The sequence below is a fragment of the Macrosteles quadrilineatus genome, unplaced genomic scaffold (assembly GCF_028750875.1).
Source record: "Macrosteles quadrilineatus isolate MER2022 unplaced genomic scaffold, UCM_ALF_1.0 Scaffold_20__1_contigs__length_2534061, whole genome shotgun sequence".
Lineage (NCBI taxonomy): Eukaryota > Metazoa > Arthropoda > Insecta > Hemiptera > Cicadellidae > Macrosteles > Macrosteles quadrilineatus.
Window position 1 is genome coordinate 1,768,148 of NW_026542613.1, and position 22,273 is coordinate 1,790,420.

The window sequence follows — 22,273 nt, forward strand, 5'->3', positions numbered from 1 at the left end:
TTGGACATAGATAATTTTTTTTCAATGTAATGATAGTGTTGTGACACATCATTACCAACTACATTTTTACACTGATTTCAATGCCGAAATCCGTTTTTAAATATCTTTATTCATTTAGAAGATATATACAAAAGAAAACTCTGCACCATACATTTCTTATGGACGTTTCGTAGTTTGATATTTTTTTTAAAATTATTTTTCTTATATCTCCAGTTCTTATTAACGCTTGTAGTTCGTTCTAGGCTTAAAATATTCAGTAATGTAAGGGCTTTCATTTGAGCTCTTGATCATTAAAATCAGACGAGTTAAAGACCTGCTACGAACCTCAGAACAATATTAAATTTAACTTTTTAGAAATATATTTTTATTAAAAGATTTATAACTCGGGTTGTTAATACGTCACCGAGTTCTTTCTGGTCTCAAATTACTCAGTAAATGTTTGGCTTTAATTTTATTGATCATTAAACAAAATCTGACAATTTTAAAATGAGCCATGGACCTTAATTTAACATTAGAATGTATTTATATTGAAATTTGTCTTTAGTTAAAGACGTATATTCCTAATTCTAAATAACTCCCAAAACTCTTTATAGTCTTAAATAATTCGCCAAAATATTGACTTTTATTTTAGCTATGGATTACTTTCCAGGAGTTATTAGGGTTTGGGATATATGTCCTTAACTAAAGACAAATTTCAAAATAAATACATTTTAATGTTAAATTATGGTCCATGGCTCATTTTAAAATTGTCAGATTTTGTTTAGTGATTAATAAAATCAAAGCTAAACATTCACTGAGTAATTTGAGACAAGAAAGAACTTGGTGACGTATTAACAACCCGAGTTATAAATATTTTAATAAAAATATATTTCTAAAAAGTTAAATTTAATATTGTTCTAAGGTTCGTAGCAGGTCTTTAACTCGTCTGATTTTAATGATCAAGAGCTCAAATGAAAGCCCTTACATTACTGAATATTTTAAGCCTAGAACGAACTACAAGCGTTAATAAGAACTGGAGATATAAGAAAAATAATTTAAAAAAAAATATCAAACTACGAAACGTCCATAAGAAATGTATGGTGCAGAGTTTTCTTTTGTATATATCTTCTAAATGAATAAAGATATTTAAAAACGGATTTCGGCATTGAAATCAGTGTAAAAATGTAGTTGGTAATGATGTGTCACAACACTATCATTACATTGAAAAAAAATTATCTATGTCCAATATGGCGGATCCAAGATGGCGGCCAAAAACATGTTCCCTATCAAAATGAAGTACTAACCACTCAATAAATACAGGCGGTGGTCCCAAGTCAATATCTCGAAAAATGTGCATAGCAAATGCATGTGAAATATGTTTTTTTAATTTGTCCAATGTTGAAAAAAGCCGCCATTTTAAATTGTGATTTTAGTGGTTTTCTCGTGCACCGATTTTTGGCAACTTTTAGTATGTCATTCTGCAAACCCAACTCTACAAAATAAAACCATAAAACGTTTTCTTGCAATTTTTTAACGGTCCCTATGTAAGTTTGTTTAGTTTGCCTGGACTATAAACATATAGTTATGACATCAGTACATCTTTATCTGTAAACAATATCAATATCAAGTATCCAACAAAACTATTACATACAAAACCATAATTATTTACAATAGTTAGGCTAAGAAACATCAGTTTAAAACTGACAGTATTCATTAATAAACACTATCAAAAATATGCAATGCAGAAAATTAATAATCAAGACAAACATAAAAGGCTATCTAAGTAGATAAAAGATAAAACTACATAAAGTATGTGCTATAGGAACAAATAATTAGGCCTACAATAGATCTACAAAGAATAAGGAAAGGCCGTGAGGCTGATTAAGTATTTTTTAGAGGAAGGATTTTAGCTAGCTTACCATGGAAAATAAGAGGCCACAGCTTATAGACACAATAATTAAGGTTACAAAACATAACACTGATATTTCTGTAATGTAGGACTTTTCCAGAGGGTTTTTAAACAGATTTTCTTTTGTCAAGCTACTTTTTGCAGGAAGTACTAAACAATCATGAAATATCAGTATTGTACTAACCACTAATAAGTGATAAAAGTGACCTCTTTTATATATTCCCACTTTTTTGGGGTTTTTTCTCAAAAGAGCTAGCTGACCTGTACCCTTAAAATCTTCAATAAATAAACTCTGTAAACTAAACTGTATCAACAACTGAGGTTTGGTATTAAATAAGAGTGAGATCTAAAACACAAGTAGATAGGAATCAGTGTTTTCTCAGTAGTGGATTTTGATTTTATTGTTAAAAATCAAATTACTTAAAGTGCTGAGTGAAAAAGGGAAGAGATTAGAGATGAGAATATAATTTAGGAATGAATATAAAGGTGACGAGGAACAAATAGCAGAAGAAATTGTATCTTGCTTCAGTGAAAAGAATATAAATAATGTTTCTATGTGCCTTAAGAGGGGTAGAGGGTGACTTAGAGCAGCAGACAAAATGAAATAATAATCCAAGATAAAGTCGCAGCTGTTTCATTTTTTATGTAATATAAATGGTCGGCAATATTAGTTTGCATAGCATAATAGGAGCATTAAAAACTAGTAATGAATATATTCTAAAACAGTGTGAAAAGTAACAAATTGCAAAAATCAATAAACCTCTTCAAAACTTAATAAAATAAAATAAAAATTGTTAAATTATCTAGTGAAGCATGGATTCTAGGAGAAGAAATGTGGTCCAGAAAAGTATTACACATTAAAATTCAATAGAAAATCTACTGTAGAATGTCGGCGATATTAATCTGACTGTACAAGGATTATATCCAAATAATACATTGAAGACTTTTACACCGAGGTTATTTCACAAGATTTCAACAGATTGACTTTAAAACTAGAGAGAACGAGATTGTCACAAGTCGTCGTCATCTCCGTGACCGCCCATTGTCAAATTAGTGACGTCTTTGACAATCATCTCCGCAACTCTCCATGCCATCTCCTCTTGCGCCTGAAACACAGAGATTGTCACAAGTCGTCGTCATCTCCGTGACCGCCCATTGTCAAATTAGTGACGTCTTTGACAATCATCTCCGCAACTCTCCACGCCATCTCCTCTTACGCCTGAAACACAGAGATTGTCACAAGTCGTCGTCTTCTCCGTGACCGCCCATTGTCAAATTAGTGACATCTTTGACAATCATTTCCGCAACTCTCTACGCCCATAGCAATTCCTTCCTGACCCATCAACACAAAATTGTTCAAAGTAAACAAACATTAATTTTGGGCTTGTTCAGTACAATCCCTTTAATGGTTTTAGACTGGAAAAAAACGTACAAGGTACATAACAAATATATTAAATAACTAACATGTATAAAAGTGATCATTCTCTCGAACAATTCAACAACAATCATTCTATGGTACAAATTCAACAACTACTAACAGCTATAATATCATCGCACAAATTAAAACTTATTCAAATAAATTTGGCTGTGGTAAAAGCATATCAATTGAGCTTGGTGGTCATTCTATACAGGGTGTTGCAAACACTAACAATCCAAAATAATCATGATTACGAATGTTCTACCACCTAACCAGCATATATAATAAAAACAAAAACTACGCTCTATTCTAAACATAATTAACATCCACAATAAAACTGTATGTATGTGATGGTACTTACGAAGACTTTAGTTAGCATAACTTACTTGCTAACAGCTAAAAACACTTATCTGAAATTAAATCTAAATCTAAATTACCAAGCTAAAACCATAGGGTATCTGCATGAAATGTGTGCAAAATCATTTAATAATAAAACATGCAATGATCTGACTATTTTTTGTCGGATACTTACACTAGAAAGGGTCCTTATGTACTGCACAAACAATCACAAACGATATTATTTACCTAAATTAAATTGTATGTAATAAATTAAACAACTAACTCAAGTAACCATACATAAGTGAACAATTACATTGTTAAGAGTAGGGAAGTAGTTGATATAAAACAGATAACTTAAAAAAACAGACCTATGCTTTGTGTGAAAAAATTTTCCACACAAAAAAACCCAATGAAGTAGAAAAATTGTTTTTATTTCATTACTTCATTTTCTACTACTTGTTAACAAAACAGTAGTCTTGTTATTCAATTATCTTATAAGAAGAAAAATCTAAATACCTATAAAATATTACATTATATAACATAACATTACTAACCAAAGTCCTACAAATTCATTAATAAGTTATAACTTACCTTCTGTTCATCTTTGTTGACAAGTTTTTTAACTACTCGAGTAATTCTCGATTCTGTAAAAGTAAAAAACATGCGTTAATAAAATGTTCACTGAAACATTTATTAGTGATGAATCAGTGATACATTTTCAAAGTCAGTTTCAGGATCATTTTTTTAAACACCAGTTCTGGGGGTACCAGTGATATCTCCAAGAACCAGTACCAACAAACTCCTAATAAGTTATAAGCATGCGTACCTATTATTATATTAAAAATAATCAATTAAAGCCACCATGGAAAACATTTTCTCTAACTGTAAGTTTCATAGAAAAAAGAATACATTTTTTGTTTGTCTTTGTACTCGTCATCATAATAAACATAAAAAAAATCATACAACAAAATCATTTTAAGTTACAAGGAAACATACCTGACTTTTTGTCGGGTTCTGGTTCGATATCCGTCTCGAACCTCCCTAACTGGTCAATCCTTCCGATGCTTAAACCTCTGAAATAAGAAGAGAAACTGTAATAATTTAACAAAATATGGGAAAAATCAGGAAACATTCAAAACTTCACGATACAAAAAAAACTCAATATGTTAAAACCCAATTCTAATTACAAATAAACCACCTCCTTTTCCTTCGTTGAACCCCCTTCTTCTCCTCACCTGTCATGGTGTCTCCGTCGCCAGATCAGGTCAGGGTCGAACCTACTCCTGGACGACTCCACGCTGATATCCGTTACAGACGACGCAGGACTGGAGTTGGCTCTTGTCGCCCTCATTAGTTCAGAGATCAGCTGTACGTAGCTCTGTGGACGACAAATTGAACTCTCGTTAAATATGTAAGACAGATTTGGAAACTCAGATAACGCATTAATGATAAAATGACAAAGAAAAGTAAAGATTACAAGTTTTTTTCCCCTCTTTGTTTCTTGTTTAACGGAGAGAAATCCGCTCCTGATTATCAGGAAGGAAATAAAAATCCAGTCCTGAACCTAAAGTACAATTGTGTCCATCCCTAAAATAATCAATTCAGACAATTTAATCTCCAAACTAATTATTATCAGCACAATCACCTGAGATGACAGGAAGAGTGGGAGGCAGACGTAGCGCAAGTACGCCCACACCTTGCGCAGCGCAGGCTCCAGACAGTCACTGAGCGGCGCGGCGCCCTCCACACAGATACGAGACTCTACTTCACACCTGGTGGCGTGGTCGATCCCTAGCGGACATGTCGCCTGCAGTGACAGGTACCTGCGTCAAACAAGCAAAATATGTCGAATCACTGTAGGAGTGTGGTTTCCCTAAACATATTTTAACCCTAACTATAGTTCAAAATAAATGAAAAGGGTGGTGTGCAGTTTCAAATTAATGATATTGCCTGGATTGGGGAGGATTTGGATTAGGATGGGTATCTTATCGCTGTGCAACTGCTGGGAATAAACTCCAATACAAGTAGTGATATCACAAGAGTAATCAAACATTGGCCTGGTTGACCATCATAAACTAACTTGACCTTATACTTTCTTTACTTTCTTTCTTATAAAATCTCGACCATACGAAGTCGGTATTTTAAGCCAAGTATGAATGAAGATAAGTGTAGGATGAGTGGCGCGATCGTGTAGTCTTCTTGTTAGTGACTAAGGCCGACATTCCTTAGACACAGCAGTTAATTAATAGCCCATACAGCTAATGGAAACTAAGGGACCTACAGTTTATAGTGGAATCTGAACCACATTTTTGCCTTGGTATATACGAATTGGTCTAATTATCAGGATAGTACTGCGGAGTGCGGATAGCCGTAGTACTCACTCCTGTGGACGTTAATCCACACCAGGGAGTATCGCATCCACAGTGCATGCCTATAAATATCCACAATTCGTGACCTCCTAGTAGCTGGATTACAGGACGACGCCACCCGTCCTAGTTTACCTAATCTGATGTTTATGATTGTAGGATAAGGATACTCACTTGTCGTATATGGAGATTGCTTGGTTGACGGACGTGGTAGGGTCACTGTCTGGCCTAAGCTGTCTCTGGAAGGTAGTAGCAGTCTGCCAGAAGTCTATCACGCTTCCACAGCCCTCCTGCTCCAAGAACTGAACAGAATATCTTTCGCTTAGAAAGTTTCTAAATAAAATATGAGTAACGTTTTATTGCTGTGGCAATTGGTTTTCAACATTGCCAATATATAAATTTCATAGTACCTTTGGGAAGACGTTCAAGTATTAACGAATGTGCAATTAATCACCCACTTACCAACTGCAGTCTGAACTCAAACTCCGCTGGATTAACATAGTCTGTTACCATAACTGATTTCCGTAAATGTGTCGCATATGTGTGAATGTCACCATTATATATCCCAAATATCTATTTTTATGTTTTCAATATGACACTCTTTACATACAGAAAACAAATGTTCTTACCACCTGATAATGGTTCACTAGTTATGTTTGCAATTTTAATGGATTACTTGAAAGCAGGGATTTAAACCTTTCTTAATAATTTTACAGAATGCTGGAATTATCACAAGTTAAATTGAATACAAGATCCCTCTTCTAGCTTTAAGTACCAATAATTTATATCAAAAATAATTTAAATAATACAAAATTAAATAAATAAATAATTTAATAATTTAAATAGTTTATAATTTAAAGCAGGAATTTAAACCTTTTTATTGAAACAGGAAATAACTAACAGTACGGTATTCTGAGATAATAATTTTGAATTGTAAAAGAACAAAAACCTATAGGCCTATTATTATTTAGTGACAACAAGTTGAAAAATCGTCAATAGAAACGTCTCACCTTTAAATTAAGTTGATAAATTGATCCCTTATACATCCCTGGTTTAATAACCTTCAAAATTCCTCAAAAGACGTAACAAATTTTGTTTAGTCACTTAACCCTCCGAGTGTCACGTGTTTTGGCCTTAATGTCAGCCTATTTTTTGCTCATTTGCAAGGTTTTATTAAAACTGATCTGAGAAGCTTAAAAACAATGTTAATTATACTGTTCTATATACCATTTTGTTTGGAAAATCTTGGGCTTCAATATTATATATAAAACATAAGGAAGATTTAAAAAAAAAAAATTTTTTTAGGTAAAAAAATGTATAATTTCAAAAATTTTCAAAAAAAAATAAGTTTGCGCTCAATGAAATTGTATAAATTATAGGCCTATAAATATTTGAAAATAGCCACTTTGTTCTAAATTTTATGAGGATTACAAATCTATAATAATATAAGGAAGTAGATTTGCAAATAAAAAAGTTATGGGCAAAAAACAGATTTCAGTACATAGCGTTTAGCTAAGAATGCATAGCCCAACCATAGCTAGGAATCTGGCTGATAATTTACATCAATATCACTACCTACTTCTTCAGGATCATCAACCAGCACTTCAAAACCACTTAAATCTTCTTATAATGCACCACGTATATCACTACTTTTGATTTTTAACACTAAAACAATGATAAACGTAATAAAACACATCAGTCATCGGTCCGAGGGTAACCTAGCTGTTTACAAATACACGCACGTCAGCTCAGTCAGCTGTCTGCTACAATATTTTCGGAACTAAAATGAATAGTGCTTAGAGACAGACCTCTGCAGAAAGCTTAGAATATTACGGACAGAACGATACCTAACTCAATCCAGTACAGTCCGATTCAGTTAGTCATAGAGCCTTCGCCGTAAACAGTGTTCGCGAGTCGCTGCAGCGACGCACGACACTATACAAAGTGCGTTACGCGTCGCTGCAGCGACGCATGACACTCGGAGGGTTAACAAACCGAACTCGTCCAAATCATTGTATAATTGTAATAAACTTGCATTAAAATTATTGTACATAAATATCATTTTAAAAAGATCTAACACCAAAAATACAATACCTAATGCAAAAGTATGAAATAAGGACATTAAAAAATTAAATACCTGTTACAATCTGGAGTGTATATAAGGTAGTGTGTCAGTTCGTTACTGGCTCAAATTAACAGTCGGGTGAAATTATTCTCACAGATTCAGTCATACGTGATGTAATGATTACTACACCTCAACATGATATAATAGAGGTTATCCACTCCAACAATATTGATTGAAATATATTGAAATTCTGTATTATAATAATTATAAAAATAACTCCCTATTAATAAATGAAACAGTTAGGGTGTTTTAATATCTTCAAACTGATGAAATTCAAAGCACGATATTAAAAAAATATTTTTTTTAACATACTTAAAATATTACACAGTAATTAAGTTTATAGAAGTAGGAAATTTAGACAATTCCGATTAATTATTTACATTTATATGATAACTAAAGTGAATGCAATCTTGAAACAAAATTTCAACCCTAACCTCAAAAAGAATTTGTAAGATATTGTGTAGGGCCTACCTAAAAATTACCGAACTATGAAACTAAAATTTGACTCCTTCTAAATCTATTAACTGAAATATTTAATTGCAGCAATTAGGCTAATGATCTCACGGTACTTATCCAGCACACTTGTAACTCCAAAATCTACATGATGTAGCCTACCGTATATAGCAAATGAAAATATATCACTGAATATATTTGTGTATAAGTAAATTTAAATTTATACTTTAAATTATTTCTTATCAAAACTTTAAAGAGTCCGGTAGACAGTTCAAGATGGAAACGTAAAAGTATTATTTGGAAAATTTAAACATTTAAATTATATTGGTTGAGAATTGTTTCATGTTTTAAATAAAAACACAATTGAAGTTTCAATACTATTTATTATAAAATGTAATTAACATCGACAGAAATACATTTAGGCTGCAGTTAATGAGCCGACATATTTTATTCTGAATCGGAAATCAAATACACTTAAAAGAGAATACACAAAGACCAAAGAGTAATACCTCTAAACATGGACTTCACTATATACATATATCAACATCCCCTCTCTTTTACAAAATTGAAAATTTTAACTTTCCAAAATACAACTTTAACATTTTCCTTTCAAGTCTAACAAAATATACACCAAAACCTAATCATAAGACAACCGCTTTGGATTTCTTATCAATCTACCATTTCGGCTTACACAACCATCGAAACTTTTAACAATTTGTTCTTCTGATGAAATTCTAGGAGTTAGGCCTACTGGTCTTTGAAACAACACTGGACTACTTTGCGTAGAAATAAGGCTATTACCATTAGTACCTGACAAACTGATTTGTGAATCTGACTTAGGACTTGTTTCAGGCATTATGGTTTCATTACCTGTATCATAAGACAAATCTGGCCTAATCATCTTCCTATTTCTTACAAACATTTTATCTTTCTCATCAGACAAAACATAGGATCTGGGGATTCTATTTTTTTCTACTACTTTTCCTGATGTCCAAGGTGAATCAACAGTTTTCTTAAAATACACTTTGTCTCCTACATTTAAAGAGGGTAACTCTTTGCTATTTCTATCATAGTACTTTTTAATACAATCTTTTCTCTTGTCTGACAAAATTTTGTTAGGTTTTGTTACTTTAGGCTGCAAACTACTTTTAGACAGTGGCAATAGGCCATTGAGTTTTCTACTAAACATTAACTCTGCTGGTGAAGGTTGATATTGTTTACTAGTGTTACGATAACTTAACAATGCAAGATACACATCAGACTTAGATTCTTTTGTTTTCTTCAGTAAGTTTTTCGCTATTTTGACACCTGACTCAGCTTGACCATTAGATTGAGAGTGTTTTGGACTAACTATCACTAGCTTAAAATCGTACAACACAGAAAACTCGTGAAAAGCGTTAGAAGTGAATTGACTTCCTGAATCAACTACTAAAGTAACAGGAATTCCATGGCGAGCAAATATTGATTTGCATTTCTCGATTACAGTTTTTGAAGTAATGTCTGACAAAGATACTAACTCAATATATTTAGAATAATAGTCCATTAGTACAAGAAAATATTGGTTATCAAACTCAAAAATGTCACCTGACACTTTATACCAAGGCAAATCTGGTACATCATGAAACATCAACGGTTCTTTTGCATTCATAGGCTTAAACTTAGCACAAACACTACATTTATTTACAAAACTTTCAATGTCCTTATGTAAGGTGGGCCAATACAATAAATTGCGTGCCCTAATCTCACATGTTTGTTTTCCTACATGGCCACAATGCAAACTTTCAAGCATCATTTTATGAAGTGAACTAGGTACAACAATAGATTGATTTTTGAAAACAAGATCATCTACAACATGAAGATCATGTTTAATACTCCAAAATGGTAAAACCATATTACTGACTTCAGGCTTTTGAGGCCAACCTTTAGATATATACATCTTTAAAATACCTAGACATTCATCTGAACTGGTTTTTTCTCTTAGCAGGTTTAGTTTACTTTCAGACACGGGAAGATAAGATTTTAACATATTTACCTCACAAATGATGTCCTCATCTAAAACATCAATATCTTCTTTACCTTCTACTGGAAGTGCTGCACGTGACAGTGTATCAGCTATATACATCAATTTACCTGGCTTGTATACAACAATTAAGTCATAGCGTTGAACTTTTAGCATCATTCGCTGTAATCTTAAAGGAGCAGCAGTAATGGGCTTCCTAAACAAACATTCTAAGGGTTTGTGATCAGTTTCAACAGTTACTTTCCTAGAGAAAATAAATTGGTGAAATCTAGTGCAACCAAAAACTATGGCTAGCATTTCTCGTTCTATCTGACAATAATTTGACTGAGTCTTAGTGAGCGCTCTAGACGCATACGCAATGGGATTATCACCACATAACAATACAGCACCTAAACCAGTTGAGGAACAATCTACAGACAATGTTATTGGCTTACTTGGGTCATAATATGATAAAACAGGAGGAGATACTAACAAAGACTTTAAAGTCAAAAATGCATTTTGTTGTTCGGCATTCCATTGAAATAAAACATCTTTATGTGAAAGAACTCGCAAAGGAGATGTTACAGTCGAATAATTTGGAATAAACTTTGATAAGTAATTGGTAACTCCTAAAAATCTTTCCAAGTCTTTACGATCTTTAGGTATTGGCATCTCCTGTACAGCTTTAAGCTTAGAAGGATCCGGAGTTAAACCATACTCAGTAAACCGATGACCCAAAAACAAAACTTCACTCTCAGCAAATTTACATTTCCTAGAGTTAAACTTAATATTAAAATCCTTAGCTCTTTTTAATACTTCCTTTAATCTTAAATCATGAGTTTGTTTATCAGGAGCACCTATGCAAATGTCATCTATGTAGGTGACTACACCATCAATACCTTCAAATATTTGAGATACAGTAGAATGAAATATATCCGGTGCACTTGAGATACCATATGGCAAACGAAGGTATCTATATCTACCAAAAGGTGTATTAAACGTACACAACTTGCTACTAATATTATCCAACTTAAGCATCCAAAATGCACTGCTTGCATCAAGAGTTGAAAATATCTTACAATTATTAAACTTTGATGACACTTCATCTATAGTTGGCATTTGACAGTGTGTTCTTTGTATATACTTATTCAGGTTTCTTGGATCTAATACTACCTTTAGTCCAGAATTTTTTTTGTTTATCAAAACTAAACTGTGAACCCATTCTGTAGGTTCATTTTCTTTTACAATAATTCCATTAGCTTCCATTAATTCAAGTTCATTTTTCAAAGGATTTAACAAAGCGAATGGTACTCTACGACATGGTTCAATAATAGGCTTAGCATCTTCACTTAATGACAAATGAACTGTTGTAGGAATGTTACCAATACTACCATCAAAAAGTGAGCTATATTCATTCAAAATGCTACTAACAGAATGTACACTTTCATTAGGCCTATGCATATTTTGACCTAGAGCAATATTATTTACACTTTGGTTCTTAACATCAGACAATACCTGACCGTTGTAGGCTGCTATAAGACCTAACACGCGACAAGAATTTAAGCCTAAAATTGGCGAACATTTCACATCAACTATTACAAAAGTAATACAGAACATTTTCCTGTTGAAAGAGCAATCTAAATCTACAATACCTAGTACCGGTATTTTTTCACCAGTTAGTGTACTAAGATTTATATTTGAGGTGCGTATTAATGCCTTTGATAGGCCTAGCCTATTAAACAAATCAATTGGGATGATATTTGTCTGAGCACCTGTATCTATTTTAAATGAGATTGTGTGTTCCCTAATGTTCAAATTCTCTAGCCATTCATTAGCCCTGGATTTACACATGTAATTTTTAGGAACAGAATCATTAACTGAACATATATTACTGAATAAAAAGTTTTTGTCAATCACGTAATTAGATATAGATTCAGACGTGAGCGATACCGTATCAATTGAAAAATATTCTTGTGCACAAGTACTTTTAGAAGAACTGTCTTGCCTACCTTGCCTTATAGCTACATCTCTCGAATTAGAATCTAAACTTAGGCCTACTTCACAAACCTTTTTGGCTGATTTGCATACACTGGCAAAGTGGTTGTTTTTACCGCACTTATAGCACACTAAGCCATACGCAGAGCACTTGTTAATACCGTGATTTTTCCCACAATTACGGCAGTTTGAAATAAACTTCTTAGCACTTGTACTTTTGTTAGGCCTACCTGTCCCAGTTGATTTCTGCTGTGACAGTGGATGAAATTTGTTCCGTTGGTCCTGATAAACCTGTTTCTGTCTGAACGTTTGTGGTTGTTGGTAACCCCTCTCTCGTTGCTTATGGACGTTTACTGTATGGACATTATGTTCTGCTTCAAGTTCTCTGATGTGTTGTTTAGACAGTTCAGCAGCTTTACAGATTGCTAAAGTCTTCTCCAAGTTAATCTCCGGCTCTCTCAATAATCGTTCCCTGACATTCTGGTTTTGAGAGTTAAGCCCTGATATTAAGACATCGCAAACAAGACTTTCGCGGACAGAGTCAAATTCACAAGCGAGGCTCAAGTTAACTAAGTCTGTATAGAAACTATCGATGGATTCAGATGGCAGCTGTTTCCTATTTAGAAATTTATGTCTCAGAACCGTGAGGTTTTTCTTAGGCGAGAAATGGTTTTCAAATTTACTTACCACCACGTCGTACTTTTTTGCATCTTCGGATGAGAGGTTGAACGAATTGAAAATGTCTATGCATTTGTCACCCAAATTATGTAGTAGTAGAGCAACCTTCCTAGCGTCATTTTCAGAATTTAGGTTAGAAGCCAAGAGATAAATCTCAAATTTCTGATACCAGTGCTTCCAATTTTCGGCTAAATTGCCCTCGAAATTAAAATTCTGAAGATTGCATGGAACCATTGTGAAATTTTCAGTTTTTCTAGACACAGTCCTTTGTTCAGTTTGTTGAAGCACGTTTTCATCTTCCGACTCACTCATTGTTATAACACATTTTTATGTTAATTTATTACTCACGCACTTGAATTTATTTGTATCCCACTTATAAGACACCATGTTTCATGTTTTAAATAAAAACACAATTGAAGTTTCAATACTATTTATTATAAAATGTAATTAACATCGACAGAAATACATTTAGGCTGCAGTTAATGAGCCGACATATTTTATTCTGAATCGGAAATCAAATACACTTAAAAGAGAATACACAAAGACCAAAGAGTAATACCTCTAAACATGGACTTCACTATATACATATATCAACAGAATAAAAGTTAAAATAGTTTGCTACTGCCACTAAACCACAAACCCTTCAGCACTTTTTTAACAAGATACTAAATGTCATTACTCAAAATTTAGTAGCCTAGTTAAGACTGATTATTTTCATCCTACATCTATTAGTTAGGATCTATTTTTTCACCCAAAATTTTATTTGGCCTCATCGAACCGGATTATTTTACCAGTGTTTTTGCATCCCTGAATGAGCCTTCAGTTTCACTATTGTAAAAACTTATTTTCTACCACACACTGTATCTTAATTTTTGTCCCTAAACAAACACAAAAAGCTGAAAACAAAGCAAAAAATGATGAAAAGATTCTTCAGAAACAGTGGAGACTAAAAGTTAGGCCTACTGAAAATGAAAGTTTGCACAGTGCACACAGGAAGTATGCCAGCCAATTGCCTTCACAGGTGTCACTGATAATGTTATCTGGCAGGATTAATGGTTATTATCAGCAAATACGGGGAGTGGGAACAGGTTTTAGAAACGACTCTTTATACTGAACGAGTCACGTAAAGAACAAAAACATTAGTACTTGACATAAGTCAGTTCTTTGAAAGTAAATTTCATTATAGGCTAGTATAAAAATACAGTGTCAATTCGCAGAAATGCTAATGACAAGGAATCATTATTAAGATATTTAATTTTTTAGAAAATAGTTTCCATCAAATTTACAAATTGATCATTTATAGAAAAGCTTTTCAATTTCCACTAAAGAAAAATCTATCATCTATGCATGTAGCCTAACCAGTAATTTTTATAAAAGGTAGGGCCTCCTGACTAAAATAAAGTAAATAAAATAATTATCCATATGAGAGTGACAGTTCAATAATTAAGTGTGTCTGACTATGAAATCCAGGAGGCTGAAGAAGACTACTTGAGAAGCAGTGAATGGGGTGGAACGATAAATTTAAAAAAAGAACCTTAGACTCAACAGAGTCGTAGGTTGGACATGACAGTTGCCTACCTCAATGAAGGCCGCTACAGCTGAGTTGTGATACATGATGTCGCTCAATGTCACTGTTCCACTGGTCAACACTTCTACTTGGTACTTGGAGAAGAACTCACTTCTCAGGAAATCACACCACAACCTACAAAACAATGGTTTGTATCTCGGTTTATCTCACTCGTATAGTATTGTTACATGATACAATAGAAAAACACTTAGTATTTAGCACATGTGCACTGTTTAAAAACTGTCGACCAACAGTTTAATCCTGGTCACTCCATTCAGGATGGAGGACGAATCATGTGTCCAACGCATCTTATGGGCCTGGATGTCTAATTTTTTATTTAACAGCTGACACCTTGCAAATGAAGTCATTTAGTGAAGAATAAAAACAAGACTTAAGTTTAGTGCACTGCTACGCAATGATGGAGTAATCCAAGGCCGTATCCAGGGTCAAACCCCCCCCCCCCAAAATTTAGTTGTAAAAATTAATGCCTTGGCTCACAGTAGGCCTATGTTTAGAAATTTATGAATTCAATGGCTATAGTTTAGTTTTTAAAATGTCTACTTGTTACAAATAAAAGGTGAAATGCGAGGTTTTTGGACACAGTTCTATACGTTAAACATGGATTTAGAAAGTCACCAAGACAAGAACCCTTTTTAGGAGGATATGGCCATAATCTACATTATATAAAATTCTAGAATGCAATCATCATAGTTTAATTTTTTTAATATCTACTTGCTCATGACAAACAACAGGTGAAAAGGGTGTTTTTGGAGAATTGGACAAAGTTGTAGGCGTTAAAAACATTTTTAAAAATCACCAAACGGCTTTAAAAGTGTGAAATTTTCCTGGGGGAGGACCCACAGACCCCCTTCGTTTTGAGGGTGCTCCATCCCCCCCTTGATAGAACCGTCACTAACCATACCCCCCCCCCACCAAAAATTTGTCCTGGCTATGGCCTTGGAGTAATCTCTGAAACAGCCGTAGTGTAGTATCACCACTGATTAAAAAACAAGGACCAAATAACTTACGTTACTTTAAGAAATAATTTAAAAAAATCACAAATATTGATATTTTGACTATAAGTTTATTTCAGAAATGAGGCGTTATTAAAGTAACAGTAGTTTTCCGGCCAAAATTTTAAAATACCGTGTATATTTAGGCCGAAAAAGAGATTGGATAATCAGAGGACTTGGATAACTGGGGCTCAGATAATCGAGAGTGTACTGTAGTGAGAAAAGATTTTTGGAGGCTTCTAATGGTGTTTGTAAACAAGTGATTAACAATTAACTTAGTTAGGTTAGGTTAGAATATCCAAACATAGGTTAGTTTGACTTACTCTCGCTTCATAGTGTGATACGCAAAGTCATACAGCTGTTGAAGAGTTTGATCATCACCATCCTGACTAACTCTTGCAGAGATGTCCTCTGGGATCCTAAACCTCTGGGTCAGCTCTTCTGTCAGGTACCTCTGTAAAGGTTAATGACAAGAAATAGAAAAATATAGGCTATGAAACACAAGTTGATTAAAAGCATTGCTGTATGCCTATACTATTTTGATTCTTGCAATCAGAATCTAATCTCCCAATTTGAGCAGAACTTACTTACGGATTTTTAAATAGGACTGAACTTTTATTTATTTATTCATGGTATTATTTATCATGGATCGTACAGCATAGACAAAAAAATAGAATATGCAATGTACTTATTTACGAAAATTAGGAAGCTACAAGTTAGGCTTAGACAACGAGCATTGTGATCTGGTTTTTTAGCGAATTTCCCTTTTTTTGTCCTAAGACGGCAAGACCGTTGAAATAAAGACATGTCCGTTGAAATAAAATAAAATAAAATAAAGACCCTAGGCATGACCCTGGGATTGTTTTGCACATTATTTCTGGCTAGACCCATATTGGTTGTAACACTATCTCTTGGATAAAATACATTATTGGTGATTTGGCAGTACATTTGAACCTGAGAGCGAGCTGGTCTGGTGGTTAGAGCGTGGGACTTTGGTCACTGAGGTTCCGAGCATCATGATTTGCTGCAATCATGGCTGGATTTTGTGCAATCTGCCTTCTTTAACAACAATTCTTTTTTAATTTATTGAGGTTTTTTTTCTTTTTGTAAGCATTAGGATACGGTAGTTTGAGTTATAGGATAATTTGAGAGTTCCCCTGTACAAAATTTCAGTACAATTCATGGCATGTTGGACTGCTGCCTAAAATGGATGGTGTTTTCAGGTTAAGCTTTAATAATACCGGAAGAAAACACTGTAAAATAAAGCGTAGGCGCAGCCTATTTTGAATACTTCAAGCAAAAGGAATGAATAACCAGCTGAAAACTTGTCAAACTTACCTGGCAAAACTTTCTACGGGTGATGGGAGAATCACTATCACTACCACAACGTAGTCCCCCACTAACACTAACACTTGCACCACTACTATCACTAGTCCTCAGATCTTGCAAGTCCAACAACAGGGAGAGAAGAGGTGCGTGTCCTCGTAGATCAGCAAAGTGAGCGAAGTAGGACAACGCCACACGATCCTGCAGCACCTCTAGCAAGTTGGGGGACAGCCGGGACCGTTGCGGGGGAGGGGTGTCAGCTAGAACAATGGAATAAGGTACATTAGCTTTCAGAAGATTAAATTACAATTATCTACTGTAATATGTTGAGGGCTATCAATATTTTAAGGTCCATAGTTTTAAAAGAAACTTTAGCCAATAGGGCCTAATATAGTTGGCCTAGACATAGGATTGTTAATGTTTAGTCTACAAGAAGTAATGTAACATGTACAAGGAATTCCTGGTAAGACAGAATTTCCATTAAAGGCCTAACTTTTAAAAGTTTTTTTTAACCAAGGGAATTATTTTTAACAACCCTTTGTGGAAATCTTAAAACATGATGATGACCCTAAGGGGTTTTTCCCCTGAGGTAGGGTATTGAAACATTAGACAAACAATGTAGGCCTACTTTTACATGTGCGTGTATAAACAACGCCATAACTTAGGTGTGGGAACAAAAACGTATTAACCTTCCCAGTGTCAAACATATCAATGCATCAATGGTAATGATAGGCCTACGCTCTGGGGTGTCAAGCGCCATGCAAAGACAATATTTTGGTTCCCCGCTGGACAAATGTGAAATTTATAAAGCCTAAAAACGTGTTTTTATACGCATATGAAATCTAAAATATGCTCATGCTAATAATATTTAAATGTCAGCTAATAAAATATAAAATAACTTATGGCTGCACTTTAACTTAGTTTACGTCCTACATTTACTCACATACCGGTACCGGTAGGCTACTGCAGTTTGGTTAGGTTTAGTTTAGAACAGTTTCATTTTTATAATCAGCTGGTAGTTAATGTATAGGTAACAGTACCGGTAAGTTAAATGTAGGACGTTACCTTTAAGTGCAACCTAAAATATTTGGGGAGGAGGATGTACATCCCTCCCATCCCCCCATGGGACCGCTAACTGTCAATTTGTAAATAATTTATCAACCCAGCCTATGAAACAACCAATCTTGAGTGGGCCAAAGTGATAATTTAATAAGAATTAGGCCCTACTAACTTAACCTCGCGATCTTTATAATTTTTGGTCTATTAGAGTGATGCTCATTGTAGGCACAGAGAAGTAGTAGGCCTAAGACACAGAGGAAACATTCTTGGAACAACCGGGTGCGCTTTTAGCTCGGGAATGGTGGGATAGAAATATACTAGTACCGAGCAAGGAAGAGTCCGAACGGCTATTGTTTACAGGCCCAGGCCCAGGCTCTTCCTACTGTGTGAGCGCTGTATTACGTTATGGTGAGGGGGAAAAGGTGAGCAGAAGGGGCCCGCCAAAATAATTTGCAATAGACACAAGCGACTGGTGCTAGACACTAAGTTACGGTACTTAAGTGTACCACTGAATGCTTCCTCTGTAAGTTATCTTACTTCTCTGTGGTGTAGGCTACATCTCATTTCTGCCTTTAATCTTGTTAGTCAAGAGTGCAAGAAGAAGTTTGGCATGTTTATTTATTATTTGTTTGACGTAGCCTATTGTTTGTATGTAACTGAATGGCCAATAAAATCATTTGAATCATTAGGCTACATCTTAAATTATTTAGGGCATTAACTTAGGCCTAACCTAGGCCTAACTTAGTATAACTTATCGACCGAAACGCTGCTAGTGTTGATTTAACAAAACTTCAAAATTAATATAGGTACTTACTATAACCATCGTGTTGGAAGTTTGCAAGAGGGCCTTCTGCAGTCGAATCTGACAAGGAAGGCAGGAAAACTCCAACAGGCAAGGCTACGCCGTTTACATTTTGATTAGAGGTTCGATCGACCTTTTCTTTGTTAATTGTTTTCTTCCAAAATTGTAGCATCATAAAAACATAAACAATAATAAACGTTCTTCTTCCTATGACGTGATCACTATTTAAAGAAACAAACAGGCCCAATGACCCGCCTGAGTTCACTTATCAAAATTCGCCACTTAAAATGCATGGTAAACTGTGTTATTCCGACGGCCGTTATACATCTTGAGGTAACCATCACTACTACATGAGAATGTACAAAATGTTTATGATCACATCGGCGTGATAGCTTGTTGTGTTGTGTTGATAATTAGTTATTTAGCAGTTTAGCACGAGAAAACTTAACTTGACAAATTGACACATTTGTTGTCATTGTCAACGTTGCCGCAACTGACAGCTGACTTGGACTTCCCTTCCCAACATCAGCTGATTTAATGTACTGTATTTAACTTTTATTTCGAGCAGTGTAGCCAACATCAACAAGTGTTAACTACTTAGTCAATGGTTATATTGTGTTTGCAAATATGGTTCACGCACTACAATTTATTTACCGTATGCATGTATTTTTTGTGCGTTTTCTACGCCAATCGCATTTTCACGTTTTTAAAAGGACGGTCCAAACCCTAGTCTTGTTACTATCGAACGTCTTGTGTATCTAACTTACCATTAACCATGAACTTAACGTACCATTCATGTTGGTGACACTCTGGGTGCTAGTGTCGACGAGATTTTGTTTCTATATAATTTTCAGGGTAAATTCATCCATAATCTTTACTGTTCGGTTATATAACTGGGAGATTAGTTATTGTTTATGATTAGATCGTTTTATTTGGTTGAATATGAGGTTTTGTATAACACTTAAACACTGAAATAAGAAGAAACAAATTGTAAACAAAAACACGACCCTTCACAGTGCACCGGATGGAACTAACAATACAAAATTGCCTTCAGCTAGTCTAAAGAAGGATGATTAATCTTTTAAGGAAGTTGTATGGTTTATAATGTTATAACGGTCTTCATTGGCACTACAATAGATAAAACTTATGTTTTATCTATGGCACGCTACTTCCTCAGGGGGGCGCTTGCTAGAACTCGGAAGAAAATCAAAACTGTATAACTGTAGTTTTGACTAGCTGTGTACCCGTTCTACGCACGGGGATCTTATAATATTCAGTTGAAACCTTCTTATATAAAGAACAGCAGTTGGTTTGCATATTTTAAGATATGCTGGCCAAACTATTATACATAGCTTCATTTTATGTTGTTTTTTGTTGTTCCGGATCGGTATGACAATCAATAAAAGGTTAAATTACCTCTGTGTCTGCCGGTCGATCCTATAACGGTAGGCTTACTTTTATTTTTACTATCTGATCTCGTTTGCATGGCTCAATCACGTCCTGGTTGAAGTTCGTTCGCTACGCTCACTCACCTGTATGTTGGAGCTCGTTCGCTGCGCTCACTTTCCTTCAGGTTAGCTCGTTCGCTACGCTCACTTGCCTTCAGGTTAGCTCGTTCGCTACGCTCACTCGCCTCCAGGTTGCAAATTAGCTGTTGTCATAAATGTAAAAGAAATAATAGTGCTAGTGCTGCACCCTGTTGGTAATCCTTGTAACTTTAATGCTATTGAACATCACAGAACAGAACCAACTTGTTTAATTGAAACAGCTGTTAAGATTCAATAATTTCATTTCTCATAAGGTTAACATGGGCTTCCAGAAATTCCACGTCAAAAATCGACAAAAACTTGATTTTCAAGGGTTTACTGTTAAATATCTAACTGTCTCATATTCGATGAAATACGTCTAAACCATCTCATATATGTATAGTATTTGGAAAATAAGTTTCAGGCGGGACAGTGCTATAGTTATTGAGGAGTAGTTGTAATAAAGTGCGTATTTTAGCGTTACCAAGAGAATGACAGATAGACAGACAGACAGACAGACAGACAGACAGACAGAAATTGAGATAAGGTTTGATTCGGTTTCTCTGACCTATGAAATGTAAAAATAACCAAAAAGTTCATTATTCTAAGCAATGTACAGACAAAACTCTAATTTTATTTATATAGATACGCACATCAAATTAAAGGTCTTTATTACAGTAGTAGAATAATGCCGCAAATTTTAGCTCAAAATAAAGGGTAAATATGGCAGTCGCTCCAAGATTCAAAATGGCAGATTCAAAAAATCTTTTGAACGGCTGCTATTTTTGACTTGGTGTAGTCCGTTAAATGTTGTGGCATTGTATTCTACTAATAAAGAAAGACTTTCTATTTGTTTGTATCATCCCATGCTTAGATTTAACCATTTTCCGGACGGACGAAATCGTGACATAGAATGGGAAAAAATATATAGGAAAAAATAAAAATTAATATTCCGTATTTGTGTTTTTTAAAACAAGTATACATAAAATAAACACAATGGAACACTTCAAACTGTCAAAATAATTTTTCACACGTTTTTAACTATGCGGATATATCCACTACCCGTCCGCGGATGAGTAGAAAATCAGCGGATATATCCGCCACCCGTCATTGAAGATATGACATGACAACGTTAGGCAATAAATAAAGAACAATACGGTATGTAAACAATAAATAAAGACAACGTATAGGGTTGAGCGCGAAACGTCGAGGGGGGAGCGTAGGAGAGATTGGGGGTGCGCGGGAGAAGGGGTGGCGCAGGAGAGGGGGTGGCGAGGGAGAGGGGTAGGCGCAGTAGAGAGGGGGGAGTGCGGGAGTGAGCGTAGCCATGGGGAGAGCAGGAAGGAGGCGCCTTGGTACCGCTAAACATCTGGTTACTGCTCAAGCACCTGCCAGTCTGTCTGAAGAGAAGGCGGGTATATCGGCTTCCCGGATTAGGTCCGGAACATCAAAAACCATAAGCGGATATATCTGCCACCCGTCCTTCATTGCCAAAGACTTAGCGGCTGTCACCCGTCCGGGAAGGGTTAAGATTTTTTTCTTACTCCTAGCAGGCCCTCCCCCTTGGGAAATTGTGGATCACTGTGAATATGTGATAGAATGGAATTTTATGTCAAGTAACTTTATGCAAAGTTAGTTTTGTAGCTCAATTTTAATATTTCAAAAAATATTTAACCGACCCAAGACTTTTTGGACACCCTGTATAGTGGCAATTATTGAG

The 22,273-nt window shown here is 34.8% G+C and overlaps 1 protein-coding gene across 4 annotated transcripts; it reads right to left on the reverse strand.

Moving 5' to 3' along the window:
• Positions 1 to 1,704: 1,704 nt before the first annotated feature.
• Positions 1,705 to 19,496, reverse strand: LOC129005352 (A-kinase anchor protein 10, mitochondrial-like). 4 transcript variants are annotated; one of them, XM_054434211.1, is made up of 11 exons: positions 19,040 to 19,496; positions 17,179 to 17,426; positions 16,164 to 16,294; positions 14,839 to 14,962; positions 6,185 to 6,312; positions 5,290 to 5,467; positions 4,880 to 5,022; positions 4,641 to 4,717; positions 4,236 to 4,288; positions 3,838 to 3,858; positions 1,705 to 2,994 (listed from the first exon to the last, which is right to left on the reverse strand). In XM_054434211.1, the coding sequence occupies exons 1-11, from the start codon at positions 19,200 to 19,202 to the stop codon at positions 2,899 to 2,901; spliced, it is 1,362 nt and encodes a 453-aa protein (XP_054290186.1). In that variant the 5' UTR covers positions 19,203 to 19,496; the 3' UTR covers positions 1,705 to 2,898. The 4 variants fall into 4 exon arrangements, with proteins under 4 accessions (XP_054290186.1, XP_054290187.1, XP_054290188.1 ...); XM_054434213.1 differs by having other exon boundaries at positions 2,880 to 3,107; XM_054434212.1 differs by lacking the exon at positions 3,838 to 3,858.
• Positions 19,497 to 22,273: the final 2,777 nt, after the last annotated feature.

Coding starts and splice junctions, on each gene's coding strand:
- LOC129005352 (XM_054434211.1), bottom strand. CDS start 19,202: ATGATGCTACAATTTTGGAAGAAAACAATTAACAAAGAAAAGGTCGAT. Junction 5,468..6,184: donor GCAATCTCCATATACGACAA/GTGAGTATCCTT, acceptor TGTTTGACGCAG/GTACCTGTCACTGCAGGCGA. Junction 5,023..5,289: donor CACTCTTCCTGTCATCTCAG/GTGATTGTGCTG, acceptor TGTCGTCCACAG/AGCTACGTACAGCTGATCTC.